The 25,219-nt window shown below is 38.7% G+C and overlaps 1 protein-coding gene across 4 annotated transcripts in view; it reads left to right on the top strand.

The window, feature by feature from the left end:
• LRBA (LPS responsive beige-like anchor protein) overlaps positions 1-25,219 on the top strand; it is a 633,639-nt gene that overhangs the window by 175,198 nt on the left and 433,222 nt on the right. For all 4 annotated transcript variants that reach the window (XM_040967344.1, XM_040967342.1, XM_040967341.1 and 1 more), the window contains 3 exons: positions 10,248-10,326; positions 12,013-12,146; positions 15,343-15,404. In XM_040967344.1, coding sequence (XP_040823278.1) covers positions 10,248-10,326; positions 12,013-12,146; positions 15,343-15,404 — 275 coding nt within the window. The remainder of the gene's footprint in view (positions 1-10,247; positions 10,327-12,012; positions 12,147-15,342; positions 15,405-25,219) is intronic.

Below are 25,219 nucleotides of genomic sequence, written 5' to 3'. Positions count from 1 at the left end.
GAAAATCTGTGTGTAACCATTGCTAGATGGATCACTTCACTGTTGAAAATTTAGAAAATCACAGCTCATTCATTCACTGAGAGACACTGAATGTTATGGGTCTCTGAAGTAATTCACTGTGTGTTGTACTGTATGCAGCAATTGGATGGGACTCTTAGAAATGTCAGATTTTAAAGGGTGGAATTTTGTTTTAACTTTATATTGTTTCTCCCTGTAATTTAAATTTTGTGGAAAAGGAAAAAAAAATTTATAACGAAATGGGAGTTGAAATATGGACATTAAAAATTGTAAGAATGTATCATTGTATACATTAGTTCCCTTTGTAGGATAATCTTACATGTGTGTTGGGCACCAATCCCTTGGTTAGTTTTCATGTATAAACCCTCAGCTGAGCAGTATGGCAAAGGGAGGACCATGAAGACCAGCAAACACCCAGCAAAATGAAAGGCCAATTCTGATTGTCGAGGGAAGGAGAGAGAAGTAAACTCTGCAAAAGGAAAATTAAGTGCGAATTAATTTTGTTTTAGAGATAGGCTTACTCTCCCACCCAGGAGAGTAAGGGTCCAGATCCTCCGGAATGTCTGCCTCATTGTGGTTGGTTGTTGATGAGTGCTCGCTAAGGACCAGGGAAAATCACATTGCCCCAGGTCCTTTCTGTTATCTGATTCTGTGAATTCCACAGAACTCCCTGTCAGACCCTGGCTGTGCTTATGTAAATGCATACCCACAGTTAACCTGAAGGAGCAAGTTGAACCAAAATACTCAGAGCTGACTGGAGCGAGCCTTGGGCAGTGCTAAGTACTGTGCTTTTCCTACAGGATGGCAGCTAGATGTACCAAAATTTTATGGCTAGTGTTTTTTTTTTTCTATTAATCTGCTAAATGAAGATGGTGGACATCTTATCTTTTTTTTTAATTTTTAAAATTTTTATTGACAATCTTTACATAGTTAATTAGGGTAAAAAGGTTCAAGGGCTACAGGAAAGTGGGTAAGACTTATTTTTTCCATATAGTTTCCTTCATGTTTAAAGGAGGGGTATTAAGGGAGAAGGCCCACCCAATTTCCCACCCTCCCCAGGTCCCAGATGTAGGGTATGCTCTGAGGTTCTTGCTCAGGTGGTTTTGATATTTCAACAGTTATGAATCGCTGCCAATCTTGACACTCCAAGCACTGTGAGGTCTTTGAAGAATCCACTGGTTGACATAGTCCATCATAGAGTCTCTGTTTGACCCGTATTTCGCTGCCAAGATATAGCTGAGATGGTTGGTTGATCTGTTCTGTCTTCTCTCTTTTCTTAGTTAGGGTTCTGAGTCCAGCATTTTGATTGGGGAGATCTCCAATGAAACTTTGTCTGAGGTGTTCTCAAACCAGATTCTTGTATGTGCTAGCAAGTACAGGGCCTGGCACTGTCCATCGCCCCTATCAGCTGGTGGTTGCAGTAGCTGGGTTGGTTGTTTTCACTCTCAACTTCCATTGGAACCAATGGGTGTTGCAGTCCAGCCTGGTTCTGACCAGCACATACTCGGCCCTCGCATAAACCAGTGGGAGCTGCAGCCTAGTTGGAGCGACTCGCAATAACTCCCACCAGGCCCACCCTCTACCCTGGTTTGCCAGTAAGTGTAGCAGTAATCCAGTCTGTCCCACACCCCTTTCCACCCCAGCGGCTGTCCTAGTTTTATGCTTATCCCGTGGAAGTGGTAACCCAAGGGGAGGAGCCCGGGAGGGGAGGGGGGAATCCCAGCACTTATAAAACTGTGTCACATAATGCAATGCAATAAAAAAAAATTAAAAGAAAAAGAAAAAGAAAAAGAGGGAGGAGCCCACTATTTCCCTCCCAGGTCGCTCCCACTCCCAGATTATCTACTCTCCAGATAGCCTGTGGTTTGACTTGACAGAACTAGCTCCCAGTGCCAGCTTCTTGCAGCTGATGCTATGGCTAAGGCCAAACAACCCTCACCCACTCTAATTTTGTTTGTACCAGTAGGAATAATCAGCCCAGCCTGGCTTTTCCCTGATCTAGTCCACCTGAGGCTCACAGGTGTTGTAGCCCTGCCTAGTCTGGTCTGCCTACATCCCAGCTCACGCTCTCCAGTGGGAGTAGCTGTCCAGCAAAGGAACCACCCCTTACTCCCCTGCCGGCTCTGCCCCCTTGTTCTCATGCTTGCTGGTTGGGCACTGTGGTCATTTCCAGTACAGGCAACCTCACCTTGGCATTCTGTAATGTGCACTGGTTTTTGTCACGACCAAACCAGGTTTAACCCACACTGTTCTGGTGCTTGGATTTACCAGTAGATGAGGTGGACAGATTCAGCCTGATCTTCCCCCGACCCCTGCCAATTGTATGTCAGTGGGTAACTTTCCTTGGCCTGTTCTGGGGTGTTTCCTATCATGCTTCTTGCCCTTACCTGCCGGGTCTGTGTCCTGCCAGAGGAGTTGCCCAGGATCCTCCTCAGAATCCCTCCCAATGCCAGATTTTGCACATATCCATGGGTCCATGAGCCAGCCCTACTCAGTTCACCTTCTGTCTTAGCAGGAACAGTGGCTTTCTTTTCCTGACCAGCCTTCGACCCAAGCTGGTTCTTTGTTGTTGGATGTTTCAGCCCAGCCATGGCTCGTTCTATACCCACATATGACTCACACATGGCTCAGTAGGGGGTTGAGACCTTGCCTAGTCCATTGCACATCTTTCCCGTTCCTCCAGGACACCAAAGGGTGTTGGGGTCTGGCCCAGCTCAGTGCATCCGATCCCAGTCCACACTTGTGCCAAGGGAGACTACTACCGTTTCCTGACCAGAACGCAGCCCCCATTCCAGGTCGCACGCCCCTTGGTGGGAACCTCAGCCCAGCTAGGGTTGTTCCCTTGGCTCCCCAACCGGTCCTGTTCCCAGCCATAGATCACTTGCATGCCAGTGGTTGCTCTGGCTCAGCTTGGCACAGCCCCTCACCTGTCCCGACCTCTGCCTTAGACATTGTGGCTTAGCGTTCCTGGCTCACACAGACTAGTAGGTGCAAGAGCCTGCCTGGCTCAGCATGACCTGTGCTCCATCCTGGTCTCTAGTTTTGCTTGTGGGCTAAGGTTTGTTCAGTCCTGCCTGATCTACCCTGTTCCATTACCAATTGACATATTTGCCAGCTGTTGGAGCTACTTTTCCCAGCTTGTCCGACCCCCAGGTCTGGACCACATGTTCACCAGCCGGAGCTATGACTCCCAGGGGAGTTTCCCATGTTCCTCCACTTAATCCACTCCCAGACCCAGTTCTCATACATGCCATTGGGTTTTAGGCCAGTGTCCCGCATAGTCTGGCCTTCCATTTGGCCTTGTATGAGCTGGTGAACGTTGCAGCCCAGCCCACCCCACACCCTAATCAGGATGCACATTTGGGTGCTGCTCTTTGACCAGTCCAGACTATTGGGGGTTCTTTACCTGCGATTGATGGCAGGCTCCTTGGTCCCACCTAGCTTAGTCCATCACCACCCCAACTCTTGAGCTAACCAGTGGGGCTAGAATTTCGACAGGGTTTGGCCCACACATCCCTCACAAAATTTACCCCCGGTTATGGTTCTTGAGTGCTAGTTAATGGAATGGCTTGCTTAATGTGACCTTTCTCCTGATCATCATGACAGGTAATATGATATAATTATACAGGACAAGCCAGAAGCCATAACTTTTGCATGGACTGGTATTTGGTGGTCGGCATTGTTCAGTGATTACAAGTTTTACAAAGACTTACTGCCAATGGGAATCTTTATGAATGCTTCACATCCTCGAAGCACAATGGGTTCAACCTGGAGCTAACTAAGCAGCGACTCAAAGAAACAAAACCCCGGAGCTCCCCGGCCGGGCGGCCAGCAGGCGGAGCCTGGCACCTAGTGGCACACTGGCTGCCCAGGGACAGCTCACTACGTGCACATGGTGGCTGTTGTCTGGGATCCAGGCATGAGACGCCCTGTCCTGAGACCCACCAGCAGCCGGGAGGCTGCTGGAAGTTTAAATTCCCAAGCCCAAGGTCGCGCCCCTTCCCAATCCCATTCACCACCCAATGAAGGCGGTGGGTGGGTCCTGGACCTGCCCAGTCCTGGAGACCTCCCCCCTCGGTGTACTCACCCCAAAGGGAGCAGCCCCCGGAGCCCAGGCAGGCCTGGGGACAGCTCACCACATGCACGTGCCTGGGATCCAGGCATCCAGGCATTGGACATCTTATCTTTAAAAAGTTTTGTTTCTTTTGAAAGGGTAGGGTGGTGAGGGAGAGTAAAAGACTGATAGGCGGATTGGTGGGTAGGGGGATATCACTTCCGATGGCTTGGCCAGGCGGAAGTCAGGAACCAGGAGCTCAGCTTAGGTCTCCCCCTTGGGCGCCAGCCACACCCCAGGTGTGCTTTAATAGGAAGTTGGAATCAGAGACAGAGCTGTGGTTGACACTTGGCCACCCGGATGTGAGATGCAGGTGCCCCAAGCAGCATGTTATTCAAAATGCCTGTCTTTGCACAGTGACTCTTTGTAATAGTTACATCTGGAGTTGAATTTTTTTTCTTCAGATCCTAGACTTTTCAACAGAATTACTTTTGGTTTTTGAGTTTTAAGGTATTGATAACTATTTTAAAAGGTTTATCTCATAAACACCATTTCATGATACCAAATGAACACCAGTGATTTTTGTCACATGAGCAATCCTTAAGGAAGTGTGGTGTGTTTTTAGCCTGAAGGATAGGCTAAAGCAAAACATGGTCATTTTCTTTACATATGTTTTAAAAAGGAAGCTATCGTCCCTTCTGTGTTGACCGTGGTTGTCCATGGCCCTTTCTGAGAATGTTAGTTTAATCTTCAAAATAACTCTGTGGAGGAGATATCACTAACAATTTTATACAAGGGGAGAATGAGGCCCAGGGAGCTTAAGTGGATTCTGCATTCAGACCCCTAACCCTGGTGCTTCCCAAAAGATCTCCATCTTGAGTTGTGGCAGCTCTGTGAAGGTATAATTGTGAGCAAAGAGACTTAACTTGGATTGGTAGAGTTAAAATTAAGTTTGAAAACAATTGTTTATAGGTGATTGCTGAAGTGTTTTCTATTAGGGTAAAAGTTTTATTCATTAAGTTTTTCTTACTTGAAAGAGAGACTGATTTTCCGTCTGTTGAACACTCCCCAAATGCCTAGCAGATAGGGTAGACCAGGCCTCCACTGGGAGCTTGGCCTCTAGCATGAATGGCAGGAATCCAAGAACTTAGAAACCTATTGCCTGCCAGCATATGCATAATAGGGTGCTAGAACTAGACACAGAGATGGGCCTTAAATTATTGAGGCATTCCTATGTGGGATACATGTCCTCGCCACTGTACCAGATACGTGACCCTTGTTGCTTGTTTGGTGTTCAGGTTGTCCCCAGTTTCGTCAAGAACTCATTTAACCTGGCCTGTGTGTCTATAGTGCATCATTCCTTGGGCATTGCTTTCTGTAAAACACAACTGTGTGCTTCAAGGTCATTTTCTTCCAGAGATCCTGAATCAGGAATTTCTTTGTTTTAGTACAGAATAGCATTCAGAAGGAAGACCTAGACACTACATGTATAGATGTTACTGCTTCCAGATTTCCTGTTTGAACAGAGCAATGGAAAATGACATTAAAATGCACAACAACATTTTGGATATTATAAAGAGAATGCATATAATGAAAAATGTGAAAATGAACCCATGTTTTGATTCTATATTCCATGAACTAAGTACGCTTAGGTATACAAGCATATTCCAAAAATATGTGCCGTTTTTCAGATATCTTTATTTGTAGTTTGCTATTAGAATCTAGGAACTCATATAGAGGGTGTTAACTTCCCATTCTTGTATCACAGGTCTTATTTTTTCTTTTCTACTTCAGTACCTTCCATTGAGCTCTGATAACTTGCCAGTGCAGCCGTCCTATCTGATGTGTCTGCTTCCCTTGTCTTTGTCAGTTGCTTTCAGATTCAATTATGTATAGAGGTTTAGGAAAGAGGACCCCTATTCTATGTGAATTTGTATTTTGATTCAAACGTGGGGGAAAAAAAACTGATTACTGTTGACACATAAGATTGTTGATACCCTGAGCTCAGGAGTTTTAGACTGTTACCTGAGATTGTAGCAAATCGAGTCTTTGAAGTGAGTGGTGAAAACAGGTTTGTTGTAACTCCTGGCCTTGGGACCAAGTTGCGAAAGAGTCCTTTAGGATTTGCATGTTCGTTTTTACAAAAAAAAAATAATAATAATTCTTAGCAGCATTACACTTAAAGTTAGATGGTACAGTTCTGTTTCCTCCAGTTTGTGTATGCATAAGGATGTTGACCGGCAAACTGATGATTTGAAATAGTTAGACAGTTGTTCCTTGGTTTATTACCAAGTACAGAATTTGATTCTAATGGTTTCCTAATTTTATTTGATTATGTTTTCTCACAATTAGGTTTCAATTGCTAGCTGATTGCAGTTGTAAGAGTCTCTTGATTATGAAATGTGTTGTGATTGAGACATGGTTATAATACATCTGGAATAATGTGTGTCTTAAACGTTTTTCAGAAACTGTTCTGACTTAGAGATTTCCCCAAATCTGGCTCTCTTAAATTGAACTATTCTGCTAAGTAAAATAAGCCAATGCCAAAAAGACAGATATAGTTTTCTCTGATATGTATTAATTAATATAGAATACAAGACAAAAATGTATATAGGAACAAAATGGGCATAGTGAGGTTGCTGGTTTATTTTTTTACTGGTTGAATATTATGGCTAGTAGTATACTGAGCTTGTGATTCAAGAGTGGGCTGAGATTATGTTTTTTTCAAAAATTTAAAGGAATAAGGAGGATTGAGGTAGGGGAGGAAAGTAAATGTGGTTATTTTCAAAGAATTATACCTGTAAAATACATGAAGTGTGTTCTCTGTATAATTACAAATTTGAAAAATACATATATATAAAGAAAAAATAAAATGAGCCAAAGATCACTACCTTTATTTGCCCAGTTCTTTCTCTGGCTGGCCTCATTTAAAGTCTCTGCCAGAACCTTCCAACTGAAAACTACCAGGACTACACTTTGGGTTAACAAGGTAATTTTAGTACCTTTTGGGGTGTGGGAGAATAGACTGCTAAACTTTGTTATAGAATTTGAAATTCTATCAGGCAGTTTTGAGGAGGGATTGAGGAAGCACAGCTTCTAAGTTGAGTGCTTCCTAGAATCAGAGACAGTTCTGTGGTTAGATATCCTAACCTTATCAAATGCAGTGAAGACTCACCTAGGGATATAAGAGTAAAATTTTAAAAATGACAATCACTCCTATTGGGGTTTGGATATTTGATAGTTTTTGTTGTTCCCACAGAGTTCTGTGTTTGTATTGTGACTCAATCACATTGTTTTATTTTTGTTTGGGGGGGAGAGTGATTGAGCATGAGTGTGTGAGCAAGCTCTGCATGCCGTTTACAGCTTCATTCCCCAAACATCCACCATGTCCAGAGCTGTCCAGGTCTCCCATGTGGGTTGCAGGAACTCAGCTACTTGAACCATCACCACCATCTGTGAGGGTCTGCAGTGGCAGGAAGCTGGACACGAGAAGTTAGAGCTGGGAGTTGAGACCATGTAATTTTTTACTTTTAAAATTTAACTTATTTTTATTGGAAAGTCAGATTTACAGAGAGAAAGAGAGACAGAGAGAAAGATGTTCCATCTGCTGGATGACCACAACAACTGGAGCTCAGCTGATCTGAAACCAGAGGCTTCTTCCAGGTCTCCCATGCGGGTGCATGGTCTCAAGGCTTTGAACCGTCCTCTACTGCTTTCTCAGGCCTCAGGCAGGGAGCTGGAAGAGAGGTGGAGCAGCCAAGACATGAACTGGCACCCATATGGGCTCTCTGTGCAAGCAAAGTGAGACTTTTGTTGCTATGCTACCACACTGGGCTGAACCTATGTAATTTGACATGGATGCGGGAATTTTACCAAGGTCTTAATGGCTAGGCCAAATACCTTCGCTGTTTTCTGAAACTTCCTGGTCACAGAGGGTCTTGGTTTCGTATTGATGTTTTGTGAAAATGTTTATATTCAGCAAAGAACAGCAAGACCTGGATGTGGGCTCCAGGAGAGAGGTGTTAAGAACAGGACCTCGATGAGAGTTACCAGGCAGTTCCTGGATGGTAGAGGAATGCATTCTTCCTTCTCAGGTTTCTTCTTTATTTCTGTGTCCCTCGTGGCAGTTTGTTCACATCATTTTGACTTCTTACAGGTGCTCCCAGCCTATCATGCTTGTAGTTTGGAGCTCAGATCCCAAGCACCAGAACTCTCACAGTACACAGATTCCAGGATCCTATTTCTCAGCTTGGCATATTCTACTTGTTTGCTTTTCTATGTTTGCCCTTTCTTTGTATCTAAATGGAATCAGAATGGGATGTTAGCCTATATTTATCCCTCATATCAACTTGATGCCCTGTTAGAATACTGCTTTCTGGATGTCAGTGCACAAATGCACTTGTTTATTCTGTGTGCTTAGTATGCCATCTTGTTGGATTCCAGTGACTTGCAGTCCCTGTGTCACATGTGTTCTGTACATTTGGCATTGGAAAGTGAGTGGCCTTTCTGTTTCTTTAGTTCTTACACCTAATATAAACTGAATGATAATGTATTCCCATGTCTTGATTTTGCTTTTAAATTTTTGTGTTTTTTTTAAAGTAAAACATTTTTATTAATATAATGAGAAAGTTTTATGTATTTCATGGTTACAATTCTATGGAAATTGTACCTTGTTTATTTTCCTCCCTTCCTCCCTCCCTTTATTCCTTCTTTTCTTTTTTTCTTTAATTTTTGCAAAAGAATGATTTTTATGGCTGAGTAATATTCAATAGTGTGTGTGTATATATATATATTTTTTTTTTTTCCTGGTCATTAGCTGAGGGATGTTTGGGTTGATATCATGTCTTAGCTATTGTGAATTGAGTTGCAATAAACATGGGGGTAGAAATATCTCTTTAGTGTGTTTATTTCATTTCTCTTAGGTGAATTCCCAGGAGTGGGCTGGCTGGGTCCTGTGTTACACCTAATTTTAGATTTCTGAAAAATCTGCAACATGATTGTAATAGCTTACATTTCCACCAACCATGGATTAGGGTACTTTTTTCTGCATATCTTTGCAATCATTTATTGGATTTTGATTTTGGGATGATGGCCATTCATCTGGGGAGAGGGGAAACCTCATTGTGGTTTTTTTTTCCATGTCCCTGATGGCCAGTGGTCCTGAGCACTTTCTCTTGTGCTTTTATCCTTTGAGAAATGCCAGTTCATGTCCTGTGTTAGGTTTTCTAGTTACCATAGAGTTTCCATGAGTAGAAAAACTTGATGGCTGCATCTTCAAAAAACCTTTAGAAGTTAGAAGAACTGTTAAGCATCAGTTAAATACAGTCTGCCAAATACAGTCACAAGTTAAGTATATAATTACAGTGAGAAGACAAATGAGAGAGTAAATTCTGCTTGAATTGTTAAAGAAATATTTTCCAGCTCTTCACTGGGTATTTTGCCAGAGCAGACTGGATAGTCATTATATAATATACATTATTTGATGGCAGAATAAGAGTTTTTTAAACAGAGATATGTTCATTTAAAGCTGTTTCTTTTTTATTTGAAATGCAGAGTTACAAAAGTGTGCAAGACAGAGAGAGAGAGAGAGAGAGAGAGAGAGAGAGAGAGAGAGAGAGAGAGAGAAAGCGATTTTTTATCCATTGATTCACTCCCTAGTTGGCTAAGACTGGGCCAGGCTGAAGTGGGAGCCAGAAACCCCATCCTGTTCTCCATCATAGGTGGCAGGACCCAAGTATTTGGACTATCTTCCCATTCTGCCTTGTGGATTTGCAAGGAACTAAATTTAAAGTGCAGCTGCTAACACTAGAACCTGCCCTCTCTTGCAGAGAGTGGCCTAACCAGCTGCAACTTACTGCTGGTCCCTTTGCTTTATTTAAAAGAACGCTTCTGCTTATAAATTTTTGTCGACATTTGGTGTTGAATAGGATTATGAGCTTGATTTTCTGCGTCAGAGTTTACTCCACGAAAGCTTGCTTGATATGCTTGATCTTGTAACTGAGATTTATACACAAAATTCAAGAAAAATATTAGTTGTTTGAATTTTTATGTTTTATAAATAATAATTTTATAATATGCATTGTAATGTATTTTTGTTCATAGTATGAAGAAATTTCTTTTGTTTGAATCTGTGTATCTGTAACAATTTTTGTAAATGGTTATTTTTCTTTTGTAGGCACTGGATCTTCTAATGCAAAATTGCCTTCAGTTCCAACAGTTGGGTCAGTTCCACAAGACCCAGCTTCAAATATGAGGTATTTTAGTTACTAACTTGGGTATTTTTTAAAAGCCTGTTAAACAAGCTGTGTTTCATCTGTGCCTTTCTGGTTGCTTTATCTCTCCCTGTCTGCCCTGCTTTTATTTTCCTCTCCCTTTTCCTTCTACCTTCATGCCTTGCCTTCTTTCCTTCTTGTTTTTTCTGTTACATTTGAATATCTGACATTTAATGGCCTGGGAGTATTTTCCAAGTTCATTTAACTTCAAAAGCTTACGAAAATTATAGGTACATGATAGTAAGTGTCTGTGACTTACATTTCATGTGATTTGAAATTACATATTTGGATTTCTTTGTTTCTGTTCTGTAAAAATTACAGTAGGGTGATAGCCAGTCAACTAAAGTCTTAATGAAACCATGGCACCTGATGTGCCACTACTAGAGTTCTTGTTCTTCTGGCTGTCAGGTCTGAGGGCTACTTGAATCTATCTTGGGTGGAACCTGTAGGATGCCATGGTGTTACAGTTCACTGAACCAGAAATGTGCTCACTCCCAGCTCAGCGCATGCGCAATACTGTCCATAGCCTTTGTCTCCCTATACAAAATGGCCCCAGATTCGGCTCTAGAGGTTGAACTAGGGTCTGAAATCTACCCTGTTCCCACACTGTCCGTCTGGGACCTGCCGCTCTGTTTCTGCTCCTGACCAAATCAAACAGAGCAGCAGTTCTTTGTCTGTGTTAACCTCCAGAGCTCCTGGTGAACGCCCTTCCCCATGTTGTTGCTAGTGGGGTTCTGGCTGCTGGTGCAGTTCGGATCTCTGCTTGCTGAATGCTGCTGGGGTATCAGTCACTGCAACACCACACTCTTGTATCTGCTGCTTTCCTGTGTCTGTCAGTCTCCAGGTACCCTTCTGCTGACCATCTGTCCTCTCCTGTTTCCTGGAATGTGCCCTCTCTGCTTCACCCTGGCTAATGTTTCTCCATCTGTTTAAATGTGTCCTTGCCCTATTGCGCCAACTTGATTCTTTCGAATATGTTTGATTTCTAAGGCAGAAGCTAAAGCTGATAACGTCTGATTTTTAGAACACTTACTCAAAACTCATGTGAGTTAAAAAATGAATATATATTTTAAAAAATGAATATATATTTACCTATATTACAAAAATTATGGTGTTAATAGGTAACTTGAATAATTATTCATATACCTACACAGTGTAATTAAATGGAAAATTATTTAGATTGCAGGAATAAGAAGTGGTTCTAGGAATCATCAGCAACAACAAAAAGAATATAATAAATTACTTCCTTCATTCCACAAACCTTTTTTTGAATCTGTACTGTATGCCATAGCTGAGAACTTGGAAATGAGATCATCTTTCAGCTTAGGTATTTAGTGGCTTAGTGCATATAGACACATTTCCTGTGGGGCTGAGTTAGTTAACATAATAATGAGACTAAAGACCAAGTGCTGTGTGTTGGCAAGTTAACATTCAGTGAGAACTGATATTGGAATGGTGGTTACCAGGCCGTGTGGCAGAGTTGCAGTTCCCAGATAGATTGGGGTCCAAAGTGGCTACTCCAGGGAAAATCAGTGCTCTGGGTGTCAGGAATGCTTCTCTAGGTCAGTATTTATTTTTCACCTAATTTTGCTGAAAGAACAGCATTAGTTTTACGGAGGGTTGGTACATACCATGGAATCTTCAGATAACGTCACATGTTTCCCTTAGTATTACAGAAAGGCTTGAGCATGCTTTGGAAAAGGCCGCTCCTCTTCTGCGGGAAATTTTTGTGGATTTTGCACCTTTTCTTTCTCGGACCCTGTTGGGCAGCCATGGTCAAGAACTGCTTATAGAAGGAACAAGTAAGTGATTTTTAAAATTTCATTTATGTGTGTTTGCAGTTCAGTTTTAGAAACTTAACTGAATAATAAGTGATACATGGAGTTTTATTGTTCACATGTTTGTAACTTCTGACAAGACTTCTCATTGAAGATCTTCTGATACCATTTGTCTCTATTATGTTTTCATCTGTTCAAGATTTTTATCAGTGATTTGGGTGGAGTAGAAAACTGTGTTTTGAAGAAAAGACACTTTTTAAACACAGCAGTGTTAACTGTGAAAGGATTTTGTTTGAACTTGTCAAGAGGCATACATTATCACATGTGTAGATAATTCAAATATATAATTAGTTTCCATGAGTGCAATTCTGTTTTGCCAACAAGTAGCGATTTCAGTGTTACTGTTCTGTATCTGCTTATGGTGGTGTAGACTCTTCTCTAGGTAGTGCTATACTGTGAGATTGTGTTACATTACATAGCATGTAGCAGAGCTCTCCGAGGGGATGAGAACCCTTGCTGTTTGTGAGACAGTGCGGAATAATGGCAGCGTGGCAGTTATGTGCAGTTTTACTTTACTTGATGATGTCGGGGATAGGGGACAGAGCATCAGCTGTGCTGACGTGTTGGAGAAGGTGATTCGGTAAAGCTTCAACTATGAAATAATAGTTGTTAGCCTTTTACTGGCAACAATGATCTGAGCACTTAATTCACAGATAAGCATGGCTTTAAAATGGTTTTTTTCCTGAATCTTCCCATCTTGTTAGGTAGCAGGTATCTCCTTGTTTCTACTCTTTATCATGGAAAATAAAATTGGAATGAATAAATATTAATGTATTTGAGCATATACAATGATTTTCTTAAGTATGTAGGGATTAAAATATTCTTGTTTTGAAAATTTATAATTTTTTCATGTATTTTAGAGACACAGAGATCTACCATTCAATACTTCATTCCCCAAATTCCCAAAATGTCCAGTAGTATGACTGGCAGAACCCAGGAAGCTAGAATTCCAGTCAGGTCTCCCATCTGGGTGGCAAGGGCCCAGGCACTGGGGGACATCTTCCATTGCTTTGCATTAATGGGGAACTGGATTGAAAGTAGAGCAAGCTTGTCTTGAACAGGTGCTCGTATGAGATGGGATGCTGGTGTTGTAAGTCATGGCTTAACCTATTGTGCCAACATGCCTGTGAAGTCTTCTTACGCTGCTTGTGATGGTGGAACAAAGGATTATCTATTTTTTTTTGATTCTTAATTTTATGACACAGTTTAGTTAGCATTGGGTTTTCCCCTTGTGTTATCTGTCTATCTTTCAGGTTTCATGTGGCTCTAGGTTCTTTTCAGTCTCTGTTTTTCATTATCATATGTTAGAAAGATTCAGATGTAGGCACAGTGGTAGGAATTCTGATTTCTGTAGAATGGAGGAATAAGATTTCATGGCTTATGTATAGAGGAATCTGCATTTCCCCGCTGGCACTAATGGGTTTTGAAGTCGGAGTAAAACTGAACATTTTGTATTAGGGTCACTTTTTGTTTTAAGTTACGAGACTTCAGGCCAGAACAGGAGCACACAGCAAAGGAAGAGAGTATTTTTCGCCCATTCCTGTGGTCTTGGCGCAGAAGTGCAGACACATTGGAGTTCATGCTGTGCTTGCTTCATACGACCTGTAGGTGTTCTGCTCATGGCTGCGCTGGTGCTAAACAGCGTTATTAGCGTTTCTGTATAATACACACACTCAACTTGAAATACAGGGTAATTGAAGTTCAGGCAAAATAGTGATAACTAAAATGTGAGAATGCTGAACAACCTGTGCAACTCTAAAAGCAACAAAATTCCAGTGAATGTTACTGTTGGTTTTGAGCCAGGGTTTTTTTGTTTTATTTATTTATTTATTTATTTATTTATTTATTTATTTATTGAGAGGGAAAAGAACTGAAATCAAAAAGAGAAAGAGAATGGATAGGGCACCTACCTGGGAGAGCTTTAAACGATAAAAGAAATAGTGTAAGATTGTAGGCTGCTTAAGGGAACCTAAGCTTGTGTTTACCCAGTAAAATATAGAGTTAAAAATGAGCTTTTCTGAGTTAATAGTGTAATTTAGTAATTTACACCTTTTTGAAAAAATTTATCTTATTTTTATTTGAAAAGTCAGATAAACAGAGAGGAAGATCTTCTGGATCTTTCGCCTGTTGTTTCATTTCCCAAGCAGCCTCAATGGTTGGAGCTGCGCCAATATGAAGCCAGGCCCCAGAGCCTCTTGTTGGTCTCCCACGCGGGTACAGGGTACCGAAGGTTTGGACCATTCTTGACTGCTTTCGCAGGACACAAGCGGGGAGTTGGATGGAAGTGGGGCCACCAGGATATGAACCGGCGCCCATATGGGATCCTGGTGCATGCAAGGCAAGGACTTTTGCCATAAGGCTATCGCGCCAGGCCCTAATTTACTCCTTTCAGTGATTGTCATTGTTTGTAAAGGTACTTGTTATGAAATGCCATGAGAATGAGTATCTTTAAGTCTTATTAGTTACTAAAGATAAAATTTTTAATTGGCATTAACTGTGTGAAAATTCTATTGCAAGGAATTTTTCTGTTGAACCAAAATGAAGCATAAAGGCATAGATTTCTTATAAATTAATTTGTAAGAAATCAAGAATATATAATAGACAACGGCTTGCATTTCTGTTAAGGTTTAGTGTGAGGTCAGAGGTCAGGGTACTAATAAGAGTGTTTGGGATGTCTGCTGCCATGAAACAAAATGGAAACTTGATTGATAGCTAGAGGGTTGAAGGGAGAGAGTGTGGTGGAGAAAGCAAAGGTCAGGGAGCCACTTCCCTTCTCTGCATGTCTAACGATCAACTCTCTGCAAAACAAAATGTAGATGATATTGATCAATATGGCATATGTTGTGCACATTTCTATTAGTATTGTGAAATGTCATTATATATGAAGTTTTAATAAATGTTTCAGTGTTTTAAAGGCTGTAATGAGATAGTTAACCAAAGTGGTAGTAGTTTTCATGCCGAGTTTAAAGTAAATATGAGCATCGTGTGTAATCATGTAATCAAATGTATATGGGTTTAGGGTTCCATTTTCTTTTCTTTTTTTCTTTTTAAGCCAGATGTTAGCATTTTCTTTTAAAAATAAATTTGAGCAGAGTTGAATAGCAAATCCCTCATTTGTTTGTTTAGTTTGTAATTTGTTAAAAAATTTTTTTTAAAATAGGTCTGGTCTGCATGAAATCAAGTAGTTCAGTTGTGGAATTGGTTATGCTACTGTGTTCTCAGGTGAGTACAGAAATAAATGTTTAATTTAAAGTATCCTTATATGAATTTGTTCTTGACAAGGAAGTTATATTGGCACTGTTGGGAATTTTTGCTGTAATAAAGTTTTGTGTTTGTGGTTTTAAATAATCTTATTTGTATTGCAAAAGGATTACTTCTGCCTTTGATAAAAACCTCTGGTTTTGTATATTAGGAAAAGCAAAATATTTTAAGATTTACATTAACATGTGCAGACCAAATTATCATGACATGACTAAATTTTTTGGCTATGTTTATTAATGTTGCAGTAGCAGATTTATTTCGGTACTGTGTGGAGTGCCCCTCTGAGTCCTCCGGGAATCGTGGGTTTACTTCCCTTTGTGCAGAGGTTATAAAATGAGTGATAAATAATTTTGAATCCATGTCATTGTTAATTAATTTTGACATACACAGTAGATTTGGGAAAACATCAACAAAAAATGTGGCAGCCATCGTAATAAGATAAAGAAAATAAATTATTAAGAACAAAATTACTTGCAGGGTTAAAATTGTTGTACTTCTGGTAAACGTCGATGATTTTTTTTTTCTAACCTACATGGAAATTTTCCTGTGATGTTTTCTTCTGTGTTTTGCAGTTAAACAGCTGAATGCTTTTATGGAGAATTTTCTTTATAGTCTTGTAAAAATGGTATCTTACTGGTAGTAAATTCCCCTACTTAAAACTTTAAAATAGCCTTTTTTAATAGGAAAAGTATTGGTCTGGAGGTCAAGGGTTTTGACCCATTTCAAAACCTTTGACCTTCATTTACAACTCTCATGGTTTCCTTGCCTAACAAATAAGGATAATGCAAAATTAATGTTTCTTTGCATCGATTTATTTGTTTTAGTGTCTGTATTTCCAAATTTGTTTGGACTCTGTTGATGGACATTTCATGAATACAAATTAAATAATCATAGAAGGTGTGAAAAATCAATACTATGCATTGTCAGTAAAGTATAATAAGAACAATTATTTCTAGAAATTACACCCAATTGATTTTTTTTATGAACTTGTGAGTTGTTGTGCTTCTTAATGGGCGTATTATTCTTAGATTTGGCAAGAACCATGTTTCAATAATTTAATCATCTCCTTCAGAAAACACTGTTTCCCAAAAATATGTAGAGAAATTTCCTTTCGGATCTTCATAGTGAAATAACTGATTATTTCTTGGGTAACCATTGCTGTGTACTGCTCCGGCGCTTTGTGGAAAATTAGCCTTTTGAAGGAGCTTTCACTTATGGTTCGAGATGTTTCTTCTCAGTGAACTTGTTCTCTGCAGTGATTTGTCCCATAGATATTTTGGTAATGAAGTTTGACTTTCTAGTTTAGGAGAACTGAATGTGTTTTGGGTAGAGGAGAGCTGCTTCAAGTGGATTGCACTGCATATTTGAATGTTAGAAACTATAAAGAATGACATGTCTTAACAAACCTATTTGTCATGTGTGTCACAGTGCTGGTTGATACTTAACTGTTCAAACTGTATGAAGATTGTTTGGTAGAATATGCTTCAAAATTAAAAAAAAAATTCTCAAGGTTTTTGTAAGATAAAATACATTGTTGGGTTTTTGAAGCTCTTCACATTTTTTACGAGTTCTTCAAGAGTTCCATGGCATCTCAGCAAGATGTAGCACAGTGTGAAAAATGATGTGAAAAATGAAGCCAAAATTAGCTCCAGATGTATACAGATTGTTCTGGGGTGATAATTACATTTTTCACTTTGAATTTTCCTAATTCAAAGAGGTCAACTTGGTAATCGCAAAGGTGATTTATTTTCTTCCGAAGTGGACTTTTTCTACATGAAAGCTGAGGAGATATGAAACTGCGTTTCAGGTCCACATTTTGCAGATGCTGGGTGGGGATGGCTTCAGTTTGATTGATAATTCTTTTTTAGGCTCAGATAGGGTGGGAAGTAAAAAGCTACCCTCTTGCTAAAATTTTAATTAATTTTTAAAGATGAGACGGAGAGGATTGAGTGCCAAAGATCAAAAGATCAGGTCAGAAACTCCTTTTTAATCACATAAATAATGGGATATGCTTATGAACTTAACATCTGCAAATTTGATTTAGAACTTTACAAATTAGTTGATGTTAATTTTGTGACACTCCACCACATGCGATTATTTTTCATGAATCTACTGAAAACTCATTTTCTTTTTGCATCATTTTAAACACTGTGTTTACATTTCCTTAGGAGAATTTAGAGCCTAAATTTAAGAAATAAGGAAATGAGCACATTTTGTTTGTTACTAAAAGGCCTAAAAAATCACTAAATATTTATATAAAAATTAAAATATGTTTACATTTTTCAGTCACCCCTTACAGTGCTTAATTGACTAGGCACTATTTCATTTTTGATTCTATTTAAGCTTTTTCATTGTTTGCTAATGATATTGCTGTTTGATTTTGAAGAGCTTCTTTAATATCTTCAGTATATTTTCAAATACAATAAAGATGTACTTAAGGTTTATTATATTTGTTTTTCTATTGAATCATAAAAATAATTTAAAACGTGTGGAAAAATCATATTGATTTAAGTTGTTTTTCTTGAAATAAGAGTGTCCATATCCAGAAATGCATGTTTTTCTGATGCACATAAAAGATTGAACTGTATTTTGGATTTAATATGTCACAAGTGTGCAACTTATTTGTGTTCCATATTTGTTGTACAAGTGTGCAAATCTGGTTGAAAGCTATATTCAAAGAAAACATTAAGTAAGTGTTGCAAGTAATATTACTCTAGTGTTATACAAAGTGTTTGTGTCTTGCTCATTTGACATTAATACCATTTTTGAAAGGATTGACATTTCCTTCAAGGCCACTTTATGAAAGCCTTGCGTTGCTCATCCTAATTCAGTCTGACATACATTCCAATAACACTACCTCCCTTCTTGGGTTTAAAGGTAAATTTATGACTCTGCATTGTGAAGTGCATCATTTAAAAATGGTTTCAACCCAAAACATCTAATAAATAAATAATGTGTATGGCTACTCACTAGTAGACTTTCTAGACTAGAAATCATTCCATCGGATACTCAACAGTCCACTCTTGGAGAGGGCTGTCAGATAAATCTTGCGGTAGCTGCATTCATGTCCTGTAAATCACGTATTATTGTCTGAGCCTTCTGCCAGGTCATCTATTCTTTCCCCATTTATCAGAAATGCATACAGTATTTAGAAAAACTAGAAGCACCATGTAATCTGGCCTCCTGAGTAATTAATTTGTGATAAATATTAACGTAAAATACTTTGTCTGATTTTTCTTTTAAAAAATTTGAATCTACATGCATTGTTGCTATTTGAGGAAATACTTTTTCTCATAAAGATAATGATACAGTGGTGGTCATTTTTGACTTGAGTGTGTCTGTGTCTCAAAATTATTAATTTGAAAATGTTAATATTCACAAGAATCAGCATCACTCTTAGGAATTTTCTGTCAGTTTTGTGTTTAAATTCTTTTTTTCTAAATATTTGTGGCAAAATGTTTGCTTTTCCTTTTAGTCTCTTATACTTTTTCTTTTAAGGTTAGATTTCTTTTTCACTTGAGTTTATCATTTATGAACTTATTGTGTTAATGATGTTGGTCTTGCATTTTTTACTTCGTGAGGTTTTCCTTTTTTATGGAGATGATTGGCATTTTTGTTCAGAGTGGTTATAAAAACATACCACAAAATAAAAGCATCAAGCCAGCTGGCTACTGTGGCCCAAAGATGTTCACCATTAGGTCTTCCTTACTGTCTGAACCAAATTTCCTGCTTCTTAGATTTTAAATAGGTTCTGAAGTCATGCGAGCTCCTTAGAGTTGCCCAAATGTGCCACTGTATTTCTGTGTCTTGGCCCATGCTTTTCCTTTCCCTAAAATGCCTCTCCTGAAATTGGTGACCCTTTCATGTCTGCTTAAGATTCCGAGTTGTTTAGTTACTTTTTTCTCAGATTTCCGGCTGCAGGTCTGCTTGTTCTTCATCTTAAGAGCCATCATAGGATTACCACAGATTATTATACATGTGCATTGTTCTTTTCTTATCTGTAATTAGATTCTCTTTATTTCTAGATTGTATAAGGATAGCATCTATTTTTGCTTTGTCTACCAACCTGTACCAAGGACCTAGCACAGTTCAGGCCCATGATATCTGCTCAGTGAATGCTTACGGACAAAGAAGGTCATTGGGCCTATTCTCTTCTGGAGCTGCAAGCATGATTGAAGTATTACTCAGACAAATCAGACTCATGATAATTTTTTCTGTATTTTCGTTGCTTGATATTTTTTTCCTTATTCTTCCATTTTGGCTGTAAGTTTCTTGAAGGCAAGCACTTTCTCTTTTCTGTTGAGTTGCCATTATTTAGCATACATAATCAACCAAATGATTATGTAATTGTGCAGTTCAGTCAGTGGCGTTGTGGACTTTGACTCTTTGCTTTGTTTCTAGATGAATGTCCTCATGCTCTTTTTGATCTCAAGTCATGTCCTACTGTGTAGGACCTTTATTTCTCCATGTGTTGTGCCTTTGTGATCAGTGCCCACCTCAATCACCCTAAGATGCCATTGATTTAGTTTCTGTTACTGTGGATCAGTTGTACTTGCTGGAGAACTTCATGTGAATGAAAATTCATTTCTTTTAGTTAGATGCTTAGATCTTCACAGTGTGTTATATTTGAGGTACACTTCAACTTTTTTTTACCAGAAACACTCTTAAGAATATAGTATGAATTTTTAAAAAATAATTGAACCAATTAAAACATAGGATTCTATTTTTTCAGCTACAGTATAGTAATTTTGACAATAATCTAATCGTTTAATGTTAATATACATTTTTCCGTGTGGATGTCATGACTTATGAAGCTTTTGTGAACTAGCACAATAAGCCATTAACTGTACTTTCCAAATTTTCTGTTTTTTATTGTCAAATGCTCATCTGTAGAGTTTTGCCTGACCAGTCTGTGCCTTTCTTTATGCCTGCCTGAGGCATTATTCATTCGTTTATTTAGCAAATATGTTTGGTTTTCAGACAAGCTTCCCTTGTTATCTATAGTCTACTATCCTGAAACAGTAACAGAGATAAGCAGCCATCTACAAGATAGGATTTTAAAGGGAGAGGGGGGGGGACAGGAAGTAGAGTTAAGGATGGAGTGCAAAAGAGATGCTTATTGATTCCTGTTTAACTTGATACTTTTTTTTTTTTTGAGTAGATAATTTTAGTCTCTGAGAACTGAAAGAACTTTTCTCAGGTTTTATGGTTTTTTTTTTTAATTTTATTACAATCAATGGATGTTGCAGCTCTTAAAGCATTTTCCCACTCTGTCTTGTATGTGTAACTTGTAAGGTAGAATTCTGGTAACTGAATTTTGTCCAGCTCTTCCAGTACACCAGCCTCCAGAGTGAGTCTGTAATAGTGGATGCTCTTTGAATAAAGCATAGCATTAAACAAGTTTGGAAAATGTTGGTTTGAAAAGGTCTGTCCTGCAGGATGCCTCTCACTACCTTCAGCAAATATATACAAAGATACTTCAAAAAATTTATGGAAAAATGGAATTATAGGGTACATTTGTTTGTGGTGTGAAAAATTTGATATCCATGTATAGGGTTTTTATACTATGCATTTTCCACTTAATTTCTGAAAATCCTTTGTATATGTGTATATAAATGTATAATAATACATATTGCTTAACCTTTAGTGGGAATAACACTGGCATAGTTGAATCACATAATCCTCTTTGCTAGCAAAGTGTTTGTGGATAAATTTTGTGGAATATAATTTGGGAGAACCTGTTGTTTCAAGCACTAGTAGAAGTGTAAAAAGTGCCTCTTTCTGGTCTTCTGCCTTTGTTTTTCTCATTTTAATCACAATGAATAAGGGAAATCATTGGATACCTAAAATTAACTATTATCTTCATAAAACCACCATGGTTATTTTTGCTTCATTCATTGCTTATTCTGTGCCCTTGGTATTTATTTGCACACTACCTTCAGTTTGTATGAAATTCACATGATCTCAAGGGAGAGATTTATAGAACAGATTATAGGGAAAGCTGATATTCTTTCTGGAATTAAGTTTACCTAGGAGAAATTTAAAAATCATAATTATGTGTAGCTGGGTAAAATTTAAAGATTAATTTGAATATTTTTGTAGTAATTCAATAGTTTCCTATATTTTTGGAATAGAACTTGTTTGGGTCAATATTGTTGCAATCTATGCTCTGCAGAAGTATACAAATGTTAGCAGGGGACCAGGTATCAAAGTCAAAATGTATTTTGGGTTAATGGAAATTTATGTGGATTCCTATTCTTTTAACTTTCCTGAACATTGAAAGAGGGCCAAGAGGTCTGAAGATGATAAATTAGGTTGTTTGATTATCATCTGATACAGGATCTGATATAATAAAGTTTCAGTAAAAATCTGTTAAGTAAAGATAGGATCAGTGGATTCTTGCGTTCAATGGTGACACATTGATAGTATTGCAGTGGGTACTTTTGGTCTTTGTCCATTTCTCCATCTAAATTTACAGTCAGAATTACAGGCATCTTGCAGTCACAATCTTGATATAATAAGGTTTGGGCGTCATTATAAATAAATGCTAGTGAGGCTAAAGGAGGATCAAGCAATGATGCTAATACTCATGCTCAGGGTTTTTTCTTTCTTTTCTATCTTTCTTTCTTTTTTTCTCTCACTGAGATATGTAGTAGTTCTGGTTAAGAAAGTACAATTTATATATAGATAATTTGCAAAGGTGGTATGCTATATGGATTTTTCAGTGATCTTAAAGATTTTTTTCATTTTAATTGAAAGAGTTACAGAGAGGGAGACAGACAGAGAGACAGTGCAAAGGATCTTCCATCTATTGATTCATTCCCCAGATGGCTGCGACAGCCAGAGCTGGGCTGGTCTGAGCCAGGAACCAGGAGTGTGCTTTGCATCTCCCACAGGGATGTTGGGGCCCAAGGCCTTGGGCCATCCTCTGCTGCTTTCCCAGCCACTAGCAGGGAGCTGGATGGAATGCGAAGCAGCTGTAGTGCTAGAGTTGTGCCCATGTGGGATGCATACCACAGGTAGAGGATTACCTTGCTAAGCCACCATGCTCATTCTCTCCCTTAAACTCAGAAATTAATGGGGAATTGAATGGTGATGGTTCTGATTGACCATGGGTTATTTGGAACAATCTTCAGTTAATGGTTTGGAGGGAAATTGATTGTTTTACATGTGAGATCTTAAGAAATCAGTGTTTGGTATTGTGGGTTTTGTATGGGAATCACCATAACACATTATCAAGGCCTCCGTGCCTGGCTTATATAACATATAGAAAATACTTGTTCAATATGAGATCTTAGCTCTCACTATAAGCTTGGCTGAAAATAATTTCGATTCATTTTAACTTTTATGCATCTTCAGTTCTTAGCTTACATGTCCTCAGCATCAGTTTATGATTTATGAACTCCATTCTGCTTTACAGTGAAATGCAGAGATAAATGCTGAGAGTTAAATTTATAGCCCCAAGAGCTGTGTTAGTGCCTGTCGTACTGTATTATAAAACTCCTTGATGACAGGAAACAATTTCTTGTTCCTTTTGTATATAGTACCTGTCAGTGTCAGTAGCATAATGAACACTTAATAGATTCTTGTTGAAAAAATTAGAATATTTACCTTGCTTACCTAACTTTCCTTTTGAAATTAATGCTTGAGATTTGGATTCATGGAAAAATATTTAGCTAAGAAAACAGGCACCATTTTTGCATTAGTCATCATATCTTAATCTGAAATGCAATTTAACCCTTATGGGTAGTCTCCAAAGCCTAATTCTAGATTCTTTCTCTGTGTTGTTTTACATTGAAGGAGGAAAGTGATACTTTCCTTTATTTCCTAAGAAATAATGCTTTCTTTGTAAGTCAGAGTTACAGAGAAAGAGAGGGATCTTTATCTGTTGGTTTATTCCCCAAATGGCTGTAACATCCGGGGCTGGACAGGTCAAAGCTAGGAACTTTACCTGGGTTTCCTAGGTAGGTGCTGTGGGCCCAAACACTTGTGTAGTCTCTTCTCTAGCACACTTCCAGGGAGTTGGTCTAAAGTGGAGCAGCTGGGACATAAACTGGAGCTTATATGAAATACTAGAGTCACAAGGGTAGCATAAGCTGCTATGCCACAACGTAGGTCCCCTCCCCCCCAAAAGGGCACTTTTAAAATTTGCTTCATCTGATCATCAATAATAATATGTGTAATTTTTAACCCAAAAAAGACTTGGTTAATGTCGTCAGTACTGGTGTTATTATCTTTTAGAGAGATCAGTTTTGTTCATTTAGACTTTTCTCTTTCTGTAAAACTGCTCATACCACTAGTAAGACACACCATTGGCTTAATCCCAGCATTCATTCGGGGCTTCACAGACTCTGTGTTACAGAGCTATGTTTCAAATGTTGAACCCCCAGCTCTTCAAAATGATGTGTTTTCCTAAATATGTTTTATTTGGTGTTAAGTTTTGTCACAAAAGTCAATGATTACTTGGGTACAAAAATTTCTCCGTTTTCTTTCAACATGCTAGTGTTTGCGTGACAGTTTACTTGCAAATTTTCCAAAATGTTGAAGCATATGTAAATAAATTTTTCCATTTCATTTATAAGAAGCCTTTATTTTATAATGAAAACAGGACTTTGGGACTCCCTCGCCCCCTTTTTTTTTTCTTTTTTGGTTTTAGGCCAGTTTATATATTGCATGTTCCAGCCAGGATCAATGTGTAAAATTTAAACATTTTCATAATAATATACCTTGCCTTCTTGATAAGTTATGTCTTCTTCTTAGGAATAAATTGATTATCACTGTTACTGTCAGTACCAGTGGTATCGATAGAGAATCAATAGAGTGTGCTGTAATATTGGTATGAAAACTCTGAAGTGCAGCCATAGTTTTTTTGCTCAAGGCTGCACTCCATGCTTTATCCTTTGAATATTCCAAGACTGAGGCAATATTCTGTGTGGAAGTGTCAGAGTTAATTTTGTGTGTTATTGAGAGAGTTGTTTTATAAAAAGGAATTACAAGCTTTAGAAGTGTGAAAAGGCGGGCCTGGCAGGGTGGCCTAATGGCTAAAGTCCTCACCTTGAACTCGCCAGGATCCCATGTGGGCACTGGTTTTAATCCTGGCAGCTCCACTTCCCATCCAGCTCCCTGCTTGTGACCTGAAAAAGCAGTCAAGGACGGCCAAAGGTTTGGGACTCTGCACCCACATGGGAGACCTGGAAGAGGTCACTTGGGAAGTGAATCATCGGACAGAAGATGGGGGAGCTTGAAAGGGTGGCTTGAGTTTCAAGCTGTGTAAGTCAGTGTTGAAAAATTGTAGGACTGGCAATTTTAATGCATTTAAAATCAACCTAATGACTACTTTATGATAATAGAGAAAATATCAGTTGTTAGTTGTTCTAAATTTCGTAATACAACTTTTATCACAAAATGGAAATGTTTCCATTTTAATGATAGAAACATCCATTCCAAACAAAATAAATCAGAATGAAGTATGATATTTTTCTTTTTTAAAGTAAATTAGATTTGTGGGTTGAAGAGCATTAACTGAGCTTTATTTGAATTTCAATGGAGACCTTTCCATAATATTAATTTAGCCTCTTTGGTATAACCAAAGAAAAGCATTATTTCACTTTAGGTGTAAGATTTAGTCCGAAATGCAGGTGTCCTGTTGATCCATCAGCACACTGAAGTTTAGAAAACACAACTTTTTAAGGTAAATTTGGAGGAGTTGGCAGCACACCCTGTGGTTTGGCAGTCTGGTCAGAAGGATGATACCACGCTGACTGCAGAGCTAGATC

Source organism: Ochotona curzoniae, unplaced genomic scaffold (assembly GCF_017591425.1).
Source record: "Ochotona curzoniae isolate NIBS_2020 unplaced genomic scaffold, NIBS_Ocur_1.0 scaffold_4506, whole genome shotgun sequence".
NCBI classification, from domain to species: Eukaryota; Metazoa; Chordata; class Mammalia; order Lagomorpha; family Ochotonidae; genus Ochotona; species Ochotona curzoniae.
This window is presented reverse-complemented; position numbering and strand designations above follow the sequence as displayed.